At 48.9% G+C, this 24,039-nt stretch overlaps 2 protein-coding genes and 1 pseudogene across 2 annotated transcripts in view; 1 reads left to right on the forward strand and 2 right to left on the reverse strand.

The window, feature by feature from the left end:
• The window catches only part of LOC115117757 (ADAM metallopeptidase with thrombospondin type 1 motif, 17), a 156,704-nt gene that overhangs the window by 128,518 nt on the left and 4,147 nt on the right, over nt 1-24,039 (forward strand). The window contains exon 22 of the mRNA XM_029646256.2: nt 7,802-7,979. Coding sequence (XP_029502116.2) covers nt 7,802-7,979 — 178 coding nt within the window. The remainder of the gene's footprint in view (nt 1-7,801; nt 7,980-24,039) is intronic.
• The window catches only part of LOC115117785 (uncharacterized), a 100,044-nt gene that overhangs the window by 60,432 nt on the left and 15,573 nt on the right, over nt 1-24,039 (reverse strand). The window contains exons 4-5 of the mRNA XM_065017211.1: nt 5,120-5,211; nt 1,897-1,992 (exon numbers count right to left, since the gene is read on the reverse strand). The gene's annotated coding sequence lies outside the window, so the exon portion shown is untranslated. The remainder of the gene's footprint in view (nt 1-1,896; nt 1,993-5,119; nt 5,212-24,039) is intronic.
• On the reverse strand, nt 9,279-17,604 carry LOC135570688 (uncharacterized; annotated as a pseudogene).

A 24,039-nucleotide genomic window follows, 5' to 3' on the forward strand; every position in this document is an offset into this window, starting at 1 on the left:
TAATTACTACTACTACTGCTACTACTAATAATACTAATACTACTAGTTACTACTACTACTACTACTAGTGCTACTGCTACTAGTACTACTACTGCTACTACTACTGCTACTACTACCATTGCTGCTACTACTACCACTACTATTATTACTACTACTACTGATACTAATAATAATAATAATAATTTAATAATAATGATAATAATAGTGTTCTATTTAACTATTTGGGTTGTTATTTGTCTGGATCATCTCACCGATTGAGAGTAGTTCCACAATAAACCCTAAGTGAATTGAGTTCCAATCTTACTGACCTCAAACCTGATTCCAGCAATGACAAATTAGCTCAAAATGACCGTAGGCTTCGCTGCTGTATTAGCAAAATGTGTGGTTTGTAATGGCGGTCAGGTGTCTCCCATTGACTAGCTTCTGCCAGCCACGCTGAGATAAAAGTGTCGTTTTAAGCCATTTTGGTGAAGTATATCAAATGGACGATGTAAAGTATAACATGTATGTAAGCTGCCTTTGAACTGGGACACAGTTGAGGTGTAGGGGTAATACAGTATTTGTTTTGTACGTGCAATGTACTGTCAACTCCATGTTTACTGGACGGCGGCAACACTAAGAATTAGGGCTGCACATTTGGGGGAATATTCAGAGGTGGAAACTTTCCGTGGGAATTACCGGGAATATATGAGAATTAACGAGAATATATGGGTATTAAAGGAAATATATGCAAATGAATATTAATACCATTTAAATGTAGATATTGCGTTCATCCCCATATTCAAAGGGGCGGACACTCTAGACCCAAACTGCTACAGACCTATATCTATCCTACCCTGCCTTTCTAGGTCTTCAAAAGCCAAGTTAAGAAACAGATTACCGACCATTTCGAATCCCACCGCACCTTCTCCGCTATGCAATCTGGTTTCAGAGCTGGTCATGGGTGCACCTCAGCCACGCTCAAGGTCCTAAACGATATCTAACCGCCATCGATAAGAAACAATACTGTGCAGCCGTATTCATTGATCTGGCCAAGGCTTTCGCCTCTGTCAATCACCACATCCTCATTGGCAGACTCGACAGCCTTGGTTTCTCAAATCATTGCCTCGCCTGGTTCACCAACAACTTCTCTGAAAGAGTTCAGTGTGTCAAATCGGAGGGCCTGTTGTCCGGACCTCTGGCAGTCTCTATGGGGGTGCCACATGGTTAAATTCTTGGACCGACTCTCTTCTCTGAATACATCAATGATGTCGCTCTTGCTGCTGGTGAGTCTCTGATCCACCTCTACGCAGACGACACCATTCTGTATACTTCTGGCCCTTCTTTAGACACTGTGTTAACAACCCTCCAGACGAGCTTCAATGCCATACAACTCTCCTTCCGTGGCCTCCAACTGCTCTTAAATACAAATAAAACTAAATGCATGCTCTTCAACCGATCGCTGCCTGCATCTGCCCGCCCGTCCAGCATCACTACTCTGGACGGTTCTGACTTAGAATATGTGGACAACTACAAATACCTAGGTGTCTGGTTAGACTGTAAACTCACCTTCCAGACTCACATCAAACATCTCCAATCCAAAGTTAAATCTAGAATTGGCTTCCTATTTCGCAACAAAGCATCCTTCACTCATGCTGCCAAACATACCCTCGTAAAACTGACCATCCTACCGATCCTCGACTTTGGCGATGTCATTGACAAAATAGCCTCCAATACCCTACTCAATCATTTGGATGCAGTCTATCACAGTGCCATCCGTTTTGTCACCAAAGCCCCATATACTACCCACCACTGCGACCTGTACGCTCTCGTTGGTCATCTACAGGTCATCTACAAGAGCCTGCTAGGTAAAGTCCCCCCTTATCTCAGCTCGCTGGTCACCATAGCAGCACCCACCTGTAGCACGTGCTCCAGCAGGTATATCTCTCTGGTCACCCCCAAAACCAATTCTTCCTTTGGCCGCCTCTCCTTCCAGTTCTCTGCTGCCAGTGACTGAAACAAACGACAAAAATATCTGAAACTGGAAACACTTATCTCCCTCACTAGCTTTAAGCACCAGCTGTCAGAGCAGCTCACAGATTACTGCACCTGTACATAGCCCATCTATAATTTAGCCCAAACAACTACCTCTTCCCCTACTGTATTTATTTATTTATTTGGCTTCTTTGCACTCCATTATTTTTATTTCTACTTTGCACATTCTTCCACTGCATATCTACCATTCCAGTGTTTTACTTGCTATATTGTATTTACTTTGCCACCATGGCCTTTTTTTGCCTTTACCTCCCTTTTCTCACCTCATTTGCTCACATCGTATATAGACTTGTTTATACTGTATTATTGACTGTATGTTTGTTTTACTCCATGTGTAACTCTGTGTCGTTGTATGTGTCGAACTGCTTTGCTTTATCTTGGCCAGGTCGCAATTGTAAATGATAACTTTTTCTCAACTTGCCTATCTGGTTAAATAAAGGTGAAATAAAATAAATACAATAAATATATTTACCATATCATATAGAGACAGAAACATAAACCTTTTACCTTATCATAAGTAGACATAATTGCAAATGATTAAATCCTTCCAATAGAAAAAAAAACAATTTAGTTACGAATTGAACTTTAATTAAATTAGTTGACTCTTCACATGGGATGATTTCACTGAACAACAAAATAAAGGGAATATTGAATGATCCTCAATGATCCATCGCATCTCCCAAAAACGTTTTCAACATACATCTGTAAAATGATAGTCTAGAAACTAGAGCTTTGGTTGTCTTTCTCTCAGGCTTCCATGTCTTCTCCCTGGACCTCCTCAATGTCCACCTCTTGAACATCAGACTGAGGCCTCATCTTCACTGTCACTTTCCAACCTTTTGAGGATGGCTCATTGTCAGGGTCAAAAAGCCTCAAATTTGCCCGGATGGTCACCAATTTTTCAACCCTTGTATTGGTCAGCCTGTTGCATGCTTTGGTGTGTGTGTTCCCAAACAAGGACCAGTTGTGCTCTGAGGCGGCTGATGTTGGTGGGATTTGGAGAATGATTGAGGCAACAAGGGAAAGAGCCTCAGATCCACAAAGTCCCTTCCACCAGGTGGCTGATGAGATATGTTGGCACGAATGTCATATTGCATCTCCATCCCAAAGCCCTTGCTTGGAAGTGTATTTCGCTAGACTGCCAAGAACCTTGCCCTCATCCAGGCCAAGGTGGTGAGACACGGTAGTGATGACACCATAGGCCTTGTTGATCTCTGCACCAGACAGGATGCTCTTGCCAGCATATTTGGAGTCCAACATGTACGCTTCGGCGTGATTGGGCTTCAGTCAGAAGTCTTCACGCTTTTTGATGTATTTCAGAACTGCAGTTTCCTCTGCATAGAGCAACAGTGAAGTGGGCAGGGCAGTACGGATTTCTTCTCTTATATCTGCAAGCAGAGTCTGAACATCAGACAGGATGGCATTGTCTCCCTCAATCCGTGCAATGGCTACTGCTATAGGTTTCAGGAGTTCCAGGCTGCTTATCACTCTCTCCCAAAATACATCATCCAGGAGGATCCTCTTGATGGGGCTGTCCATATCGGCAGACAGTGATATGGCCATTTCTTGGAGAGACTCCTTCCTCTCCAGGAGACCCAACGGGTGTTGCTGGGCAGCTTCAATGTGGTGCTCTTATTCTTCTCACTTTGCTTGATGAGGTAGATTGCTGCTATAACTTGAAGACCATTCACATACCTAACCATTTCCTTGGCTCTCTTGTAGAGTGTATCCATTGTTTTCAGTGCCATGATGTCCTTGAGGTGCAGATTCAATGCATGAGCAGCACAGCCAATGGGTGTGATGTGAGGGTAGGACTCCTCCACTTCAGACCAAGCAGCCTTCATGTTCACAGCATTGTCTGTCACCATTGTAAATACCTTCTGTGGTCCAAGGTCATTGATGACTGCCTTCAGCTCATCTGCAATGAGACCGAGACCGGTGTGTCTGTTGTCCCTTGTATCTGTGCTCTTGTAGAATACTGGTTGAGGGGTGGAGATAATGTAGTTAATTATTCTCTGACTACGTTCCTCCATTGAGTAAAAAAAAACTTCTGATTCCAAGAGGACCATGAGCTGTTGCTATCGATAAGGTGTCTGATTCATAATTTTCACCTCGAATAGAAGTAGAGGGACTTTTGTCAGAGGTTGCTTGATGTGAGCGCTAAGGGAACTTTATGCACTTGGCCAGATGATTCTGCATATTTGTTGCATTCTTCACATATGATTTGGCACAGTATTTGCAAATGTACACAGCTTCTCCTTCTACATTAGCTGCAGTGAAATGTCTCCACACATCAGATGGTGCCCGTGGCATTTTCCTGTGAAGATTAGAAATAATTAGTTTAAAAAACACAAATACAATTCCATGTACATATGAATAGTTAAGCAGTTTGATTAAACAACTCCTTTGTAAGATACATGTTTTAAAATGAAACATGTATGGAAACAGGTGAATTAACAAAGCTAAAACCCCATGGTAGCAAAAAACTAACTTCCAGAAATGATTAATAAGTTAGAAATGATTTAAACACACTTTGTAGGCCTCCCGGGTGGCGCAGTGGTTAAGGGCACTGTACTGCAGTGCCAGCTGCGCCACCAGAGACTCTGGGTTTGCGCCCAGGCTCTGTCATAACCGCCAGCGACCGGGAGGTCCGTGGGGCGACGCACAATTGGCCTAGCATCGTCCGGGTTAGAGAGGATTTGGCCAGCGACTCCTGTGGCGGGCCGGGCGCAGTGCACGCTAACCAAGGTTGCCAGGTGCACGGTGTTTCCTCCGACACATTGGTGCTGGTTGGCTTCCGGGTTGGATGGCGCTGTGTTAAGAAGCAGTGCGGCTTGGTTGGGTTGTGTATCGGAGGATGCATGACTTTCAACCTTCGTCTCTCCTGAGCCCGTACGGGAGTTGTAGCGATGAGACAAGATAGTAGCTACTAAACAATTGGATACCACGAAATTGGGGAGAAAAAGGGGTAAAATTCACACAAAAAAAATATATATAAACACACTTTTATTTACTAGCTAACAAAAAAAATCTTTATGTCATATAAAATATATTCACCCCACCCAGTACTGTAATCAAAACTTACCAGAAAGCATGTAGTCCCTGGCTCAGACAGTGTAGTAGTGTCATTAGTGTCAAGATCTTGAGAATCAGCTGTACATGTGATGGAAGAATGCACTGTGGATACAGAGGGTTACAATTTCATTAAATTGGGGATAGTTTAACCAAAATATGCCACAAGACCTAGAATTGCCTTATGTGTATCCCACAGAAAAGGTTAACTGTCAGCTAACTTTTTTGATTAATTTAATTAAGCAAAATTCCACAAATTCCCGTGCTTAATTTCCCATGGAAAATGTACCGGAAAGTTTCCTGCCCTTTGCAACCCTACTAATAATCCACATTTCCACTGTGTTAACAGTTGACTCAGACGGCCCGTTCCTTTGTGAACCTTGTTCCAATGGGAAGGTCAAAGGGCTGAGGTTGTGAGAACTGGGAACGGACGCTTTGTTTTCAAGTAACTCTTTTTTTTTTCTCTTATTTGCTTCGACTCTGTGGCTTGCAGAACCACAAATCCCTTCATGTGTGACTATAAACCACATCATTTGTGGTAATGCTAATAAATATACCCCTAGATTACTTTACATAGTCGTTATAACATGTTCACGGGTCATGTACAGTAAATACATGGGAATGAACTCAATCACACCTATAAAATTGTTTTAACTAGATCTATAATATATAAATACATGGGCTTACTTTTACTTACTTACTTTTTGAAAAGCGTATTTGATTATTTCCTGTCTGTTGCATTGTTGTATTCTCTGTCTGTGTCTGTCTGTCTGTCTGTCTGTCTGTCTGTCTGTCTGTCTGTCTGTCTGTCTGTCTGTCTGTCTGTCTGTCTGTCTGTCTGTCTGTGTCTCTCTCTCTTTCTCTCTCTCCGTCTCTCTCTCTCTCTCTCTCTCTCTCTCTCTCTCTCTGTGTGGAAATCTGGAAATCTACAAATTGTCATGGAGAGTGCTCTGTCATATCACTGCCAAACCCTGAGATGTATTTGCCATCTTCCCGAGACTCGGTATGGCTAAAGCAGACTAATGTATCGGGTGAATAGGAGCGCCGCCGAGGCTGTTCTCTCCCCGCTCGCTCCGTCCAGACATGCCTGATCCCCAACATGCTGTTCTAGTCACAACAGCTGTCTGTTATTTAAACACTAACCTCCACATAAATGCATTAGGAAGTCAGCTCATGTCGAAAAAGCCTTGAGTTGAAAGCGGACGGACTCCATCTCCCCAACCCCCACAATGTTTAGAAAGCTGTTTTTTAAAAAGGCATTGGAGAAGGGATTACAAGACTATATTCATCTGGCTCTGCCACTATTCATCACAGCCCCTCCTGTATAAATTCACTCTGTCTCTGCCGGGTTGGACATATTTAGGCCTGAGTCTCTCTGTGTTTTGGCGAACAGCAGTCGACCACGGAAACAGCTCGAACTGGCCACAGCCAATCGCTGAAGCCGGTGTTCCACTCATGCCTTGGCAGGTCTTTTACCTCAGAGACTTTTTTTGGCTTGGCCCAAGTGAGTGATGCAAGCTCATTATATGGATCACTCATACATACAGCCACATACTGGGGCACTGACCAGGGGCTGTGGTAGGGGACACTTAACATGAGGTCAAAAGTCCTATGCTTTCGTAATCAAACGGATATCATATCATGGTCAAACTCAATTCCATGAAAAGCAGGAGTGTTTGTTGTTATTTCCTTTCAATATGTGTCCATTTAAGACCTAGACAACCAGGTGAGGGGAGTTCCTAACTCATCATTTAAGACCTAGACAACCAGGTGAGGGGAGTTCCTAACTCATCAATTAAGACCTAGACAACCAGGTGAGGGGAGTTCCTAACTCATCATTTAAGACCTAGACAACCAGGTGAGGGGAGTTCCTAACTCATTAATTAAGACCTAGACAACCAGGTGAGGGGAGTTCCTAACTCATCATTTAAGACCTAGACAACCAGGTGAGGGGAGTTCCTAACTCATCATTTAAGACCTAGACAACCAGGTGAGGGGAGTTCCTAACTCATCATTTAAGACCTAGACAACCAGGTGAGGGGAGTTCCTAACTCATCATTTAAGACCTAGACAACCAGGTGAGGGGAGTTCCTAACTCATCATTTAAGACCTAGACAACCAGGTGAGGGGAGTTCCTTACTCATCATTTAAGACCTAGACAACCAGGTGAGGGGAGTTCCTAACTCATCATTTAAGACCTAGACAACCAGGTGAGGGGAGTTCCTAACTCATCATTTAAGACCTAGACAACCAGGTGAGGGGAGTTCCTAACTCATCATTTAAGACATAGACAACCAGGTGAGGGGAGTTCCTAACTCATCATTTAAGACCTAGACAACCAGGTGAGGGGAGTTCCTAACTCATCATTTAAGACCTAGACAACCAGGTGAGGGGAGTTCCTAACTCATCATTTAAGACCTAGACAACCAGGTGAGGGGAGTTCCTAACTCATCATTTAAGACCTAGACAACCAGGTGAGGGGAGTACCTAACTCATCATTTAAGACCTAGACAACCAGGTGAGGGGAGTTCCTAACTCATCATTTAAGACCTAGACAACCAGGTGAGGGGAGTTCCTAACTCATCAGTATGAGCTCATAACAAAAAGTAAATATATTATTATTATTATATTTTGCATTGTATTTGACATTATGTCCACTGACATAATCTTATGCTGTGTGTTACGGTGTTGATAGTGCTCGGTCACCTGTGGCAAAAGCATGCAGTCCCGGGTTATCCAGTGCATGCACAAGATCACCGGGCGCCACGGCAACGAGTGCTTCTCGTCGGAGAAGCCGGCGGCGTACCGGCCATGTCAGCAGCAGGCGTGCAACGAGAGGATCAACGTCAACACCATCACCTCGCCACGCCTGGGTGAGTATCATGCATCATGGTCACCACCTCCCCAGTTCATGTTTAACAGGGTAGGGATCCATTCCAATTCAGTTCAGAAATGTTATTCAGAAAATGAATTGGACAATTGCCCTTTTATTTTCAGAGTCGGGGTTTTATCAACACAGTTTATTCTTAAAGTTAAAATAGATTGAATATCAAAGAAGGCCAGAACTCACTTGATGCTTGCATGGGTTTAAGACACGCTGAGAAAAGACAAGAGCTGAGCTCTATATTCAGAGCCAGAATGTAATATATTTTTTTAGCATTGTAGATAAAAAATTGTCTTCACCAACCACTGGAGGACCTTACTGGTCGTGGACAGGGAAATTATTGTACCAGGCTGTGATGCAACCGGTCAGGACACTCTCAGTGGTGCAGGGGTAGTATTTGGAGAGGACCCGGGTCGGCATGCTGAATTTCTTCAGCCGACTTAGGAAGTAGAGACGCTGTTGAGCCCTCTTGACGAGTGGTGGTGTTGTTGGTCCATGTTAAGTCTTCTGTGATGTGGATCGATCCTGATAATAATTCATCTATAGATTAATATAATAACCTAATAATAATGAAGTCCTGTTGTTTCTACTACTTACAATAACTGTTCCCCAGACGCAGCTTGTATCACCATTCCAGCTCCCTTACCTATCATAGCTTCCCAAGTTCATCGGAGGTTCCCAAGGGTTGTTCTGTCTCATTATTTGAGTATGGTACGAATCCATTAGATACATCATCTGTCTCACGCACAACGGGCTCTCTGACAGACATCGCGCTGTGTAGGGTTTCCAAAAAAATATCCTCAAAGTATCTCGAGCTCATTCCCGAGTCAGTTCAAAACCTATTAATTGGCGAGCGTTGATGTGGAAAGTTTGGCCCACCACTTCCCCGGCAATCTAAATGTGCCATGTTTTGATGACTTCATTAAAAATATTATGTGCGGCCTCAAGCTGTGGGATTATGCTCTGTTGTATAATACCGCCTATTCACGAGCATGCCAGACACACCACTCAACGACCTCCGTTGACCCCAGACACAAGTGCCATTTTTTTTTTTTTTTTAATGTATTTTTAAAGCCTGCAGTGAATTTCACAGTTTACACGTTCCACCAACTCTTCTGCCCACTCGTCCCTGTGTGTGTCCCTATGGGCCCTGGTCAAAAGTAGTGCACTACATAGGGAATAGGGCTCTGGTCAAAAGTAGTGCACTACATAGGGAATAGGGTGCCATTTGGGATGCAATCACTGTGTTTAGGAGCTGGATGGTACCAGATGACGACGTTCGAAAATGTTAAGCCTTCTGGGAAGAGTGCGCATAGTTTATCATAAATTGCAGCTGGGGAAGAGTTACTGATTCTGGGGCTGATTCTGGGGCTGAGGCTGATTCTGCTGAGGTTGATACTGGGGCTGAGGCTGATTCTGCTGAGGTTGATACTGGGGCTGAGGCTGATTCTGCTGGGGTTGATACTGGGGCTGAGGCTGATTCTGCTGGGGTTGATACTGGGGCTGAGGCTGATTCTGCTGAGGCTGATTCTGCTGAGGCTGATTCTGCTGAGGCTGATTCTGCTGAGGCTGATTCTGCTGAGGCTGATACTGGGGCTGAGGCTGATTCTGCTGGGGCTGATTCTGCTGAGGCTGATACTGATTCTGGGGCTGATTCTGGGGCTGATTCTGGGGCGGAGGCTGATTCTGCTGAGGCTGATACTGATTCTGGGGCTGATTCTGCTGAGGCTGATACTGGGGCTGAGGCTGATTCTGCTGGGGCTGAGGCTGATTCTGCTGAGGCTGATACTGATTCTGGGATTGATTCTGGGGCTGATTCTGGGGCTGAGGCTGATTCTGCTGAGGCTGATACTGATTCTGGGGCTGATTCTACTGAGGCTGATACTGCTGAGGCTGATACTGCTGAGGTTGGTTCTGGGGCTGAGGTTGATTCTGCTGAGGCTGATTCTGGGGCTGAGGCTGATTGTGCTGAGGTTGATTCTGGGGCTGAGGCTGATTCTGCTGAGGTTGATTCTGGGGCTGAGGCTGATTCTGCTGAGGTTGATTCTGGGGCTGAGGCTGATTCTGCTGAGGTTGATACTGGGGCTGAGGCTGATTCTGGGGCTGAGGCTGATTCTGGGGCTGAGGCTGATTCTGGGGCTGAGGCTGATTCTGCTGAGGTTGATTCTGGGGCTGATTCTGCTGAGGTTGATTCTGCTGGGGTTGATTCTGGGGCTGATTCTGGGGCTGAGGCTGATACTGGGGCTGAGGCTGATTCTCTGAGGTTGATTCTGGGGCTGAGGCTGATTCTGGGGCTGAGGCTGATTCTGCTGAGGTTGATTCTGGGGCTGATTCTGCTGAGGTTGATTCTGGGGCTGAGGCTGATTCTGGGGCTGAGGCTGATTCTGCTGAGGTTGATTCTGGGGCTGATTCTGCTGAGGTTGATTCTGGGGCTGATTCTGGGGCTGAGGCTGATTCTGGGGCTGAGGCTGATTCTCTGAGGTTGATTCTGGGGCTGAGGCTGCTGAGGTTGATTCTGGGGCTGGGGCTGAGGCTGCTGAGGTTGATTCTGGGGCTGAGGCTGATTCTCTGAGGTTGATTCTGGGGCTGAGGCTGATTCTGCTGAGGTTGATTCTGGGGCTGAGGCTGATTCTGCTGAGGTTGATTCTGGGGCTGGGGCTGATTCTCTGAGGTTGATTCTGGGGCTGAGGCTGATTCTGCTGAGGTTGATTCTGGGGCTGAGGCTGATTCTGGGGCTGAGGCTGATTCTGGGGCTGAGGCTGATTCTGGGGCTGAGGCTGATTCTGCTGAGGCTGATACTGATTCTGGGATTGATTCTGGGGCTGATTCTGGGGCTGAGGCTGATTCTGCTGAGGCTGATACTGATTCTGGGGCTGATTCTACTGAGGCTGATACTGCTGAGGCTGATACTGCTGAGGTTGGTTCTGGGGCTGAGGTTGATTCTGCTGAGGCTGATTCTGGGGCTGAGGCTGATTGTGCTGAGGTTGATTCTGCTGAGGTTGATTCTGGGGCTGAGGCTGATTCTGCTGAGGTTGATTCTGGGGCTGATTCTGGGGCTGAGGCTGATTCTGGGGCTGAGGCTGATTCTGCTGAGGTTGATTCTGGGGCTGATTCTGCTGAGGTTGATTCTGCTGAGGTTGATTCTGGGGCTGATTCTCTGAGGTTGATTCTGGGGCTGAGGCTGATTCTGCTGAGGCTGATTCTGGGGCTGATTCTGCTGAGGCTGATTCTGGGGCTGAGGCTGATTCTGGGGCTGAGGCTGCTGAGGTTGATTCTGGGGCTGGGGCTGAGGCTGATGAGGTTGATTCTGGGGCTGAGGCTGATTCTCTGAGGTTGATTCTGGGGCTGAGGCTGCTGAGGTTGATTCTGGGGCTGGGGCTGAGCTGAGGTTGATTCTGGGGCTGAGGCTGATTCTCTGAGGTTGATTCTGGGGCTGAGGCTGATTCTGCTGAGGTTGATTCTGGGGCTGAGGCTGATTCTGCTGAGGTTGATTCTGGGGCTGGGGCTGCTGAGGTTGATTCTGGGGCTGAGGCTGATTCTGCTGAGGTTGATTCTGGGGCTGAGGCTGATTCTGGGGCTGAGGCTGATTCTGGGGCTGAGGCTGATTCTGCTGAGGCTGCTGACTGATTCTGGGATTGATTCTGGGGCTGATTCTGGGGCTGAGGCTGATTCTGCTGAGGCTGATACTGATTCTGGGGCTGAGGCTGGCTGAGGCTGATCTGCTGAGGTTGGTTCTGGGGCTGAGGTTGATTCTGCTGAGGCTGATTCTGGGGCTGAGGCTGATTGTGCTGAGGTTGATTCTGCTGAGGTTGATTCTGGGGCTGAGGGCTGAGGTTGATTCTGGGGCTGAGGTTGATTCTGCTGGGCTGAGGCTGATTCTGCTGAGGCTGATTCTGGGGCTGAGGCTGATTCTGGGGCTGAGGCTGATTCTGGGGCTGAGGCTGATTCTGGGGCTGATTCTGCTGAGGTTGATTCTGGGGCTGATTCTGCTGAGGTTGATTCTGGGGCTGATTCTGGGGCTGAGGCTGATTCTGGGGCTGAGGTTGATTCTGGGGCTGATTCTGCTGAGGTTGATTCTGCTGAGGTTGATTCTGGGGCTGATTCTCTGAGGTTGATTCTGGGGCTGAGGCTGATTCTGCTGAGGCTGATTCTGGGGCTGGGGCTGATTCTGCTGAGGCTGATTCTGGGGCTGAGGCTGATTCTGGGGCTGAGGCTGCTGAGGTTGATTCTGGGGCTGGGGCTGAGGCTGCTGAGGTTGATTCTGGGGCTGAGGCTGATTCTCTGAGGTTGATTCTGGGGCTGAGGCTGCTGAGGTTGATTCTGGGGCTGGGGCTGAGGCTGCTGAGGTTGATTCTGGGGCTGAGGCTGATTCTCTGAGGTTGATTCTGGGGCTGAGGCTGATTCTGCTGAGGTTGATTCTGGGGCTGATTCTGCTGAGGTTGATTCTGGGGCTGAGGCTGATTCTCTGAGGTTGATTCTGGGGCTGAGGCTGATTCTGCTGAGGTTGATTCTGGGGCTGAGGCTGATTCTCTGAGGTTGATTCTGGGGCTGAGGCTGATTCTCTGAGGTTGATTCTGGGGCTGGAGGCTGATTCTGCTGAGGTTGATTCTGGGGGGCTGAGGCTGATTCTGGGGCTGAGGCTGATTCTGGGGCTGAGGCTTATTCTGGGGCTGAGGATGATTCTGGGGCTGAGGCTGATTCTGGGGCTGAGGATGATTCTGGGGCTGAGGCTGATTCTGCTGAGGTTGATTCTGGGGCTGAGGTTGATTCTGGGGCTGAGGCTGATTCTGGGGCTGAGGTTGATTCTGGGGCTGAGGCTGATTCTGCTGAGGTTGATTCTGGGGCTGAGGCTGCTGAGGTTGATTCTGGGGCTGAGGCTGCTGAGGTTGATTCTGGGGCTGGGGCTGAGGCTGCTGAGGTTGATTCTGGGGCTGAGGCTGATTCTCTGAGGTTGATTCTGGGGCTGAGGGCTGATTCTCTGAGGTTGATTCTGGGGCTGAGGCTGCTGCTGATTCTGGGGCTTGATTTCTGAGGTTGGGCTGGGGCTGATTCTGCTGAGGTTGATTCTGGGGCTGAGGCTGATTCACTGAGGTTGATTCTGGGGCTGAGGCTGATTCTGCTGAGGTTGATTCTGGGGCTGAGGCTGATTCTGCTGAGGTTGATTCTGGGGCTGGGGCTGATTCTCTGAGGTTGATTCTGGGGCTGAGGCTGATTCTGCTGAGGTTGATTCTGGGGCTGATTCTGCTGAGGTTGATTCTGGGGCTGAGGCTGATTCTCTGAGGTTGATTCTGGGGCTGAGGCTGATTCTGCTGAGGTTGATTCTGGGGCTGAGGCTGATTCTGCTGAGGTTGATTCTGGGGCTGGGGCTGATTCTCTGAGGTTGATTCTGGGGCTGAGGCTGATTCTGCTGAGGTTGATTCTGGGGCTGAGGCTGATTCTGGGGCTGAGGCTTATTCTGGGGCTGAGGATGATTCTGGGGCTGAGGCTTATTCTGGGGCTGAGGATGATTCTGGGGCTGAGGCTGATTCTGCTGAGGTTGATTCTGGGGCTGGGGCTGATTCTCTGAGGTTGATTCTGGGGCTGAGGCTGATTCTGCTGAGGTTGATTCTGGGGCTGAGGCTGATTCTGGGGCTGAGGGCTGATTCTGGGGCTGAGGCTTGATTCTGGGGCTGAGGATGATTCTGGGGCTGAGGCTTGATTCTGGGGCTGAGGATGATTCTGGGGCTGAGGCTGATTCTGCTGAGGTTGATTCTGAGGTTGATTCTGGAGGCTGAGGCTGATTCTGATTCTGATTCTGCTGAGGTTGATTCTGGGGCTGAGGCTGATTCTGCTGAGGTTGATTCTGGGGCTGAGGCTGATTCTCTGAGGCTGATTCTGGGGCTGAGGGCTGCTGAGGTTGATTCTGGGGCTGGGGCTGAGGCTGCTGAGGTTGATTCTGGGGCTGAGGCTGATTCTCTGAGGTTGATTCTGGGGCTGAGGCTGATTCTCTGAGGTTGATTCTGGGGCTGGGGCTGAGGCTGCTGAGGTTGATTCTGGGGCTGAGGCTGATTCTCTGAGGTTGATTCTGGGGCTGAGGCTGATTCTGCTGAGGTTGATTCTGGGGCTGAGGCTGATTCTGCTGAGGTTGATTCTGGGGCTGAGGCTGATTCTCTGAGGTTGATTCTGGGCTGAGGCTGATTCTGCTGAGGTTGATTCTGATTCTCTGAGGCTGATTCTGAGGCTGATTCTGCTGAGGTTGATTCTGGGGCTGAGGCTGATTCTCTGAGGTTGATTCTGGGGCTGAGGCTGATTCTGCTGAGGTTGATTCTGGGGGCTGAGGCTGATTCTGGGGCTGAGATTCTCTTGCTGAGGGAGGTTGATTCTGGGGCTGAGGCTGATTCTGCTGGGTTGATTCTGGGGCTGAGGCTGATTCTGGGGCTGAGGCTGATTCTCTGGGGCTGAGGCTGATTCTGGGGCTGAGGCTGAGGATGATTCTGGGGCTGAGGCTGATTCTGCTGAGGATGATTCTCTGAGGTTGATTCTGGGGCTGAGGCTGATTCTGAGGTTGATTCTGGGGCTGAGGCTGATTCTCTGAGGTTGATTCTGGGGCTGAGGCTGATTCTCTGAGGTTGATTCTGGGGCTGAGGCTGCTGAGGTTGATCTGGGGCTGGGGCTGAGGCTGCTGGGGTTGATTCTGGGGCTGAGGCTGATTCTGGGGCTGAGGTTGATTCTGGGGCTGAGGCTGCTGAGGCTGATTCTCTGAGGTTGATTCTGGGGCTGGGGCTGAGGCTGCTGAGGTTGATTCTGGGGCTGAGGCTGATTCTCTGAGGTTGATTCTGGGGCTGAGGCGATTCTGCTGAGGTTGATGAGGCTGATTCTCTGAGGTTGATTCTGGGGCTGGGGCTGATTCTGCTGAGGTTGATTCTGGGGCTGAGGCTGATTCTCTGAGGTTGATTCTGGGGCTGAGGCTGATTCTGCTGAGGGATTCTGGGGCTGAGGCTGCTGAGGTTGATTCTGGGGCTGAGGCTGATTCTCTGAGGTTGATTCTGGGGCTGAGGCTGATTCTCTGAGGTTGATTCTGGGGCTGGCTGAGGTTGATTCTGGGGCTGAGGCTGATTCTGCTGAGGCTGATTCTGGGGCTGAGGCTGATTCTGGGGCTGATGATTCTGGGGCTGAGGGCTGATTCTCTGAGGTTGATTCTGGGGCTGAGGCTGATTCTCTGAGGTTGATTCTGGGGCTGAGGGCTGAGGCTGATTGGGGCTGGGGCTGATTCTGCTGAGGTTGATCTGGGGCTGGGGCTGATTCTCTGAGGTTGATTCTGGGGCTGGGCTGAGGAGGTTGATTCTGGGGCTGAGGATTCTGGGGCTGAGGCTTATTCTGGGGCTGAGGATGATTCTGGGGCTGAGGCTGATTCTGCTGATTCTGGGGTTGATTCTGGGGATTCTGGGGCTGATTCTCTGAGGTTGATTCTGGGGCTGAGGCTGATTCTGCTGAGGTTGATTCTGGGGCTGATTCTGGGGCTGAGGCTGATTCTGGGGCTGAGGCTGATTCTGGGGCTGAGGGCTGAGGTTGATTCTGGGGGGGCTGAGGATGATTCTGGGGCTGGGCTGAGCTGAGGTTGATTCTGGGGCTGAGGGATTCTGGGGCTGAGGCTGATTCTGATTCTGGGGCTGGGGCTGATCTCTGAGGTTGATTCTGGGGCTGAGGTTGATTCTGGGGCTGAGGTTGATTCTGGGGCTGAGGCTGCTTGATTCTGGGGCTGGGGCTGATTCTGCTGAGGTTGATTCTGGGGCTGAGGCTGATTCTCTGAGGTTGATTCTGGGGCTGAGGCTGATTCTGCTGAGGTTGATTCTGGGGCTGGGGCTGGGGCTGAGGCTGCTGAGGCTGATTCTCTGAGGGCTGAGGCTGATTCTCTGAGGTTGATTCTGGGGCTGAGGCTGATTCTGCTGAGGTTGATTCTGGGGCTGAGGCTGCTGAGGTTGATTCTGGGGCTGAGGCTGATCTCTGAGGTTGATTCTGGGGCTGAGGCTGCTGAGGTTGATTCTGGGGCTGAGGCTGATTCTCTGAGGTTGATTCTGGGGCTGAGGCTGATTCTGCTGAGGTTGATTCTGGGGCTGAGGCTGATTCTGCTGAGGTTGATTCTGGGGCTGGGGCTGATTCTCTGAGGTTGATTCTGGGGCTGAGGCTGATTCTCTGAGGTTGATTCTGGGGCTGAGGCTGATTCTGCTGAGGTTGATTCTGGGGCTGAGGCTGATTCTGCTGAGGCTGATTCTGGGGCTGAGGCTTTGATTCTGGGGCTGAGGCTGGCTGAGGCTGATTCTGGGGCTGGGCTGATTCTGCTGAGGTTGATTCTGGGGCTGAGGCTGATTCTGCTGAGGTTGATTCTGGGGGAGGCTGATTCTCTGAGGTTGATTCTGGGGCTGAGGCTGAGGTTGATTCTGGGGCTGAGGATTCTGCTGGGCTGATTCTGGGGCTGATTCTGGGGCTGAGGCTGATTCTGGGGCTGAGGTTGATTTCTGGGGCTGAGGCTGGCTGAGGCTGATTCTGCTGAGGTTGAGGCTGATTCTCTGAGGTTGATTCTGGGGCTGGGGCTGAGGTTGATTCTGGGGCTGGGGCTGAGGCTGCTGAGGTTGATTCTCTGAGGTTGATTCTGGGGCTGAGGCTGATTCTGGGGCTGAGGCTGCTGAGGTTGATTCTGCTGGGGCTGATTCTGCTGAGGTTGATTCTGGGGCTGAGGCTGATTCTCTGAGGTTGATTCTGGGGCTGAGGCTGATTCTGCTGAGGTTGATTCTGGGGCTGAGGGATTCTGCTGAGGTTGATTCTGGGGCTGGGGCTGATTCTCTGAGGTTGATTCTGGGGCTGATTCTGGGGCTGAGGCTGATTCTGGGGCTGAGGTTGATTCTGGGGCTGAGGGCTGAGGTTGATTCTGGGGCTGAGGCTGATTCTGCTGAGGTTGATTCTGGGGCTGATTCTGAGGTTGATTCTGGGGCTGAGGCTGATTCTGAGGTTGATTCTGGGGCTGAGGCTGCTGCTGAGGTTGATTCTGGGCTGCTGAGGATTCTGGGGCTGAGGCTGATTCTCTGAGGTTGATTCTGGGGCTGAGGCTGCTGAGGTTGATTCTGGGGCTGAGGCTGATTCTGGGGCTGAGGTTGATTCTGGGGCTGAGGCTGATTCTGCTGAGGTTGATTCTGGGGCTGAGGCTGATTCTGCTGAGGTTGATTCTGGGGCTGGGGCTGATTCTCTGAGGTTGATTCTGGGGCTGAGGCTGATTCTGCTGAGGTTGATTCTGGGGCTGAGGCTAATTCTGCTGAGGTTGATTCTGGGGCTGATTCTGCTGAGGTTGATTCTGGGGCTGATTCTGGGGCTGGGGCTGATTCTGGGGCTGAGGATTCTGGGGTTGATTCTGGGGCTGAGGCTGCTGAGGTTGATTCTGGGCTGATTCTGAGGGCTGAGGTTGATTCTGCTGATTCTGGGGCTGGGGCTGATTCTGCTGAGGCTGATTCTGGGGCTGAGGCTGATTCTGGGGCTGAGGCTGCTGAGGTTGATTCTGGGGCTGAGGCTGAGGCTGCTGAGGTTGATTCTGGGGCTGAGGTTGATTCTGGGGCTGATTCTGCTGAGGTTGATTCTGGGGCTGAGGCTGATTCTCTGAGGTTGATTCTGGGGCTGATTCTGCTGAGGTTGATTCTGGGGCTGAGCTGATTCTGCTGAGGCTGATTCTGGGGCTGAGGTTGATTCTGCTGATTCTGCTGAGGTTGATTCTGGGGCTGGGCTGCTGAGGTTGATTCTGGGGCTGATTCTGCTGAGGTTGATTCTGGGGCTGAGGCTGATTCTCTGAGGTTGATTCTGGGGCTGAGGTTGATCTCTGAGGTTGCTGAGGCTGATTCTCTGAGGTTGATTCTGGGGCTGAGGCTGAGGCTGCTGAGGTTGATTCTGGGGCTGGAGGCTGAGGCTCTGAGGTTGATTCTGAGGCTGATTCTCTGGGGCTGAGGCTGAGGCTGATTCTGCTGAGGTTGATTCTGGGGCTGAGGGCTGAGGTTGATTCTGGGGCTGGGGCTGATTCTGCTGAGGTTGATTCTGGGGCTGAGGCTGATTCTGCTGAGGTTGATTCTGGGGCTGAGGCTGATTCTGCTGAGGTTGATTCTGGGGCTGAGGCTGATTCTCTGAGGTTGAGGCTGATTCTCTGAGGTTGATTCTGGGGCTGAGGCTGATTCTGGGGCTGAGGCTGATTCTGAGGTTGATTCTGGGGCTGAGGGTTGATTCTGGGGCTGAGGCTGATTCTGGGGCTGAGGTTGATTCTGGGGCTGAGGCTGATTTCTGGGTTGATTCTGGGGCTGAGGCTGATTCTGCTGAGGTTGATTCTGGGGCTGAGGCTGATTCTCTGAGGTTGATTCTGGGGCTGAGGGCTGCTGAGGTTGATTCTGGGGCTGGGTCTGAGGCTGCTGAGGTTGATTCTGGGGCTGAGGCTGATTCTCTGAGGTTGATTCTGGGGCTGAGGCTGATTCTCTGAGGTTGATTCTGGGGCTGAGGCTGCTGAGGTTGATTCTGGGGCTGGGGCTGAGGCTGCTGAGGTTGATTCTGGGGCTGAGGCTGATTCTCTGAGGTTGATTCTGGGGCTGAGGCTGATTCTGATTCTGGGGCTGAGGCTGCTGAGGTTGATTCTGGGGCTGAGGCTGATTCTGCTGAGGTTGATTCTGGGGCTGGGGCTGATTCTCTGAGGTTGATTCTGGGGCTGAGGCTGATTCTGCTGAGGTTGATTCTGGGGCTGAGGCTAATTCTGCTGAGGTTGATTCTGGGGCTGATTCTGCTGAGGTTGATTCTGGGGCTGAGGCTAATTCTGCTGAGGTTGATTCTGGGGCTGAGGCTGATTCTGCTGAGGTTGATTCTGGGGCTGAGGCTAATTCTGCTGAGGTTGATTCTGGGGCTGATTCTGCTGAGGTTGATTCTAGGGCTGAGGCTGATTCTGCTGAGGTTGATTCTGGGGCTGGGGCTGATTGTGCTGAGGTTGATTCTGAGGCTGAGGCTGATTCTGCTGAGGTTGAGAATGAGAATGCTGAGATTCAGACCGGGGCTGAGGCTGATTCTGCTGAAGTTGAGAATGAGGCTGCCGAGGTTGAGGACTGGGGCTGAGGCTGATTCTGCTGAGGTTGAGAATGAGGTTGAGAATGAGGCTGCTGAGGTTGATTCTGAGGCTGAGGCTGATTCTGCTGAGGTTGAGAATGAGGCTGCTGAGATTCAGACCGGGGCTGAGGCTGATTCTGCTGAAGTTGAGAATGAGGCTGCCGAGGTTGAGGACTGGGGCTGAGGCTGATTCTGCTGAGGTTGATAATGAGGCTGCTGAGGTTGATTCTGAGGCTGAGGCTGATTCTGCTGAGGTTGAGAATGAGGCTGCTGAGGTTCAGACTGGGGCTGAGGCTGATTCTGCTGAGGTTGAGAACGAGGCTGCCGAGATTGAGACTGGGGCTGAGGCTGATTCTGCTGAGGTTGAGAATGAGGCTGCCGAGGTTGAGTCTGGGGCTGGGGTTGCTGAGATTGAGACTGGGGCTGCTGAGGTTGAGAAGGAGGTTGCTGAGATTGAGGCTGGGGCTGCTGAGGTTGAGAAGGAGGTTGCTGAGATTGAGACTGGGGCTGCTGAGGTTGAGAAGGAGGTTGCTGAGATTGAGGCTGGGGCTGCTGAGGTTGAGAATGAGGCTGCCGAGGTTGAGACTGGGGCTGGGGTTGCTGAGGTTGAGGCTGGGGCTGCTGAGGTTGAGAAGGAGGTTGCTGAGATTGAGGCTGGGGCTGCTGAGGTTGAGGTTGGGCTGAGGCCGGGCGGATATATGGCATGATGTTTATAATTAGTGTACGCCGGCTCACGTTCTCGTCCCGAGCAGAGATGCAGCTGGAGGGAGGGGTGTCTGTGGTACGCACCAGGGTAGCAGCTCTGTCCCCTCCCTCCTAAAACCTTCACAGCTGGTAATGCTAAGCTCCTCCAGGAATCTGGGAAGTATGAACGTTTGTGCCTCAAGCCTCTCGCATTCATTTGTTGTATTATTTTTTTCACTCCCATTCATTTTTGACATATTTCCTGTTTATCCATTCTATTTAGAACAGACAGACATCTGTTGGAGTACAATGCTAGATCAATTGAATCTGTATGATAGAGATACAATAGAGATCGAAGGGGGAAAAAACAGACAATTGTCTGCTCAATAGTCTGTTCAATGTGAGATAAGGGCTACAAAGTATAAAATAAAACAAAAATACTATCAAAAAACATGCTTAGACAAAAGGCTAGCCCACAAGCCACACAGTTGTCATAGATATAGGACCAATACCACTGACATGCATATTACCATGCAGTCAATAGCAACTAATACTATCACTGTTTTTGCATACAATCAGATAACGTCCCTCTGTTCCTACTCCCCGCCTACAAGCAGCAACTCAAGAGGGAACCATCAACACAGAATAGTGAAGTGCTGGACAGAGGAGGCAGACTCAATGCTGTTTTGAGAATAATGATAGGAATACAGTACCAGTCAAAAGTGTGGACACACCTACTCATTCAAGGGTTTTCTCTTTGTAGAATAATAGTGAAGACATCAAAACTATGAAATAACACATATGGAATCATGTAGTAACCATAAATATATTTTCAATTTGAGATTTTACATAGCCACTTTTTGCCTTGATGACAGCTTTGCACACTCTTGGCATTCTCTCAACCAGCTTCATGAGGTAGTCACCTGGAATGCATTTCAATTAACAGATGTGCCTTGTTAAAAGTTAATTTGTGGAATTTCTTTCCTTCTTAATGCATTTGAGCCAATCAGTTGTGTTGTGACAAGGTAGGGGTGGTGTATAGAAGATAGCCCTATTTGGTAAAAGACCAAGTCCATATTATGGCAAGAACAGCTCGAATAAGCAAAGAGAAATGACAGTCCATCATTACTTTAAGAGACCTCCGCCCCTCAGAACAGCCTCAATTCCATGAAGCATGGACTCTATGTTGTCGAAATCGTTCCACAGGGATGCTGGCCCATGTTAACTACAATGCTTCCCACAGTTGTCAAGTTGGATGGATGACCTTTGGGTGGTGGATCATTCTTGATACACACAGGAAACTATTGAGCGTGAAAAACCCAGCAGCGTTGCAGTTCTTAACACAAACCAGTGCACCTGGCACCTATTACCATACCCTGTTCAAAGGCACTTAAATATTTTGTCTTGCCTATTCACCCTCTGAATGGCATACATACACAATCCATGTCTCAATTGTCTCAAGGCTTAAAAAATCCTCCATTAACCTGCCCTTCATCTACACTGATTGAAGTGGATTTAACAATTGACATCAATAAGGGATCAGACCCACAATGCATGTGGCAAGGACTACAGACTATGACAGACTACAAAGGTAGACAATACAGAGTCATCCAGGAGGACTCTCGCTGTTCCGGATGACCAGGTGCTTTCGCTCTCCGAGGCTGACGTGAGGAAAAACTCTCAAAAGAGTGAATACTCACAAAGCCACCGGCCCAGATGGCATCCCTGGCCACGTCCTCAGAGTGTGTGTTGACCAGCTGGTGGGCGTCTTTTCAGACATCTTCAACCTATCCCTGTCCCGGGCTGTATACCCCACTTGCTTTCAAGGACACCATCATAGTCCCAGTGCCCAAGACTACAGACTATGGTTAGTTTATAATTTTTAGTTTACCTTTAAAAGAAGGTGACATGCTCAATTGACGATCGCCCCGGTAATCGTGAAGTGCTTCGAGAGGCTGGTCATGTTCTGTACAGCACCCTCTGCAACTGGATCTTGGACTTCCTGACGGGCCGACTACAGGCTGTGAGGATTGGCAACAATCTCTTAACACAGGGGCCACCCAGGGGTGTGTCCTCAGTCCTCTGCTGTACTCTCTGTTGGCTTTTGCACTAACTCCATCATCACGTTTGCTGACGACACCACGGTTGTAGGCCTGATAACCAACCAAGACGAGTCAGCCAATGGGGAGGTGGTAAGTGAACTGGCATTGTGATGCCAGGACAATGACTTCTTCCTCAACGTCAGAAAAACAAAGGAGTTTGTTGACTTCAGGAAGCAGAGGTGGGGGGGATCCATAGGACTGCAGTAGAGAGAGTCAGCAGTTTTAAGTTCCATGGCGTCCACATCACAGAGAACTTAACATGGACCAACAACACCACCACTCGTCAAGAGGGCTCAACAGCGTCTCTACTTCCTAAGTCGGCTGAAGAAATTCAGCATGCCGCCCCGGGTCCTCTCCAAATACTACCCCTGCATCATTGAGAGTATCCTGACCGGTTGCATCACAGCCTGGTACAATAATTTCTCTGTCCACGACCAGTAAGGTCCTCCAGTGGTTGGTGAAGACAATTTTTTAAATCTACAATGCTAAAAAAAATATGACATTCTACTGAGTAATTTACTTTGTTTATATTCTTATTTTAAATAAAACAAATAAAAAATATGGTATTACTATTGTTTCTTATTGTTGTTGCATTGTCCAGAAGGAACCTGCAAGTAAGCATTTCATTGAATGGTGTATGCCATGTGTATACTATGTGTATACTATGTGTATGCCATGTGTATACTATGTGTATACTATGTGTATACTATGTGTGTACTATGTGTGTACTATATGTGTACTATACCAGTACCACTAATAAAAACACTGTTACACCTCTACTACTGTGTATCAATATCAATGGGCTCAGCCGCGCAGCGGCAAACTAGACTTAGCAGTTGAATTTCCCATGAAGACAAAAAGATGACTCAGACTTTTCCCATGAAGCCAAAAGGATGACTCAGATGTCAGGAGGCAGAAGAATGAAGAGGTGTGAGTTGTTTTACTGTCTGTCGCCATGGCGTTCCCACTAATCCCACCCCAGCCACGGGTGTTGTGTTCCGTTGTGTTTGCCTTGGTGGAGACTTGACGCCATCTCAAAAACAGCAGAACGCCATCAAGAGAAGGGTTACGTCTCAAATGGCACCCTATTCCCTAAGTAGTGCACTACTTTTGACCAGGGCCCATAGGGGTCTGGTCAAAAGTAGTGCACTAGGGAATAGGGTGCCATTTGAGACGTATCCAAGAAGTGGCAGCCCTCTCCTTTGCTGCCTCTGGAACGTTCCGAGGTAAATAGAGACTGTGGCAGTCCCAAACGGCACCCTATTCCCTATTTAGTGCACTACCCCATGAGCCCTGGTCAAAAGTAGTGCACTACCCCATGAGCCCTGGTCAAAAGTAGTGCACTACCCCATGAGCCTTGGTCAAAAGTAGTGCACTACCCCATGAGCCCTGGTCAAAAGTAGTGCACTACCCCATGAGCACTGGTCAAAAGTAGTGCACTACATAGGGGATAGAATGCCATTTGGGAAGCAACTCGTGTTGGTGGTCCCATCGCAACGTCTCATTGGCAAAGAGGGATGTTTACAACTCCTGGCTTTATTACCAAGGCCTGTTCACTTCAAGAAAATATGTCAACACAGTGTCTGCCCCCGAGATCTGAGTTTATTCAGAATGCTGCCGATGCAAATGGAATGCGATGGAACGGTCATAATATAATGTTTTGTTGATAAGGTGACAGAGTAGTGTGTGTTGCAGAGTGCCGACTCCCCTACCCAGTACAGCAGCCCCGAAACACAAATGAAACAAGGTTATCCTCGTGACCTTGCGTCCTCTTGAGAACTCTGCTCTAGGGGTGTTAGTGTTAATGGACTGAGTATTTGAGGACAGATTTTACTGAGGAGAGAGAGAGAGAGAGAGAGAGAGAGAGAACTGCTTGAGTCTGTGGGAATGTGCAATAATCTGCTTCTGCAATCATCATTTAGTCATTTTGTGTTTTAGGTGTGGCTAATAATTTTCTACAATAATACCCATTATTTTTGACAGCCCTGAAATTACAATGTGGCAACTGGACTTTCAATGTAGTCTCTGTTTTACATGATATATTTTTATTTTCTATTTCATCTCCAATGAATGCAAAGTTGAATCAGTACAAAGAAAAGTAAATGTGAAATGTGTAAAATACTGCCACCTATTGGTGATGTACTGGAATAACATTAGATAAAAAGC

This window comes from Oncorhynchus nerka, linkage group LG4 (genome assembly GCF_034236695.1).
Source record: "Oncorhynchus nerka isolate Pitt River linkage group LG4, Oner_Uvic_2.0, whole genome shotgun sequence".
Lineage (NCBI taxonomy): Eukaryota > Metazoa > Chordata > Actinopteri > Salmoniformes > Salmonidae > Oncorhynchus > Oncorhynchus nerka.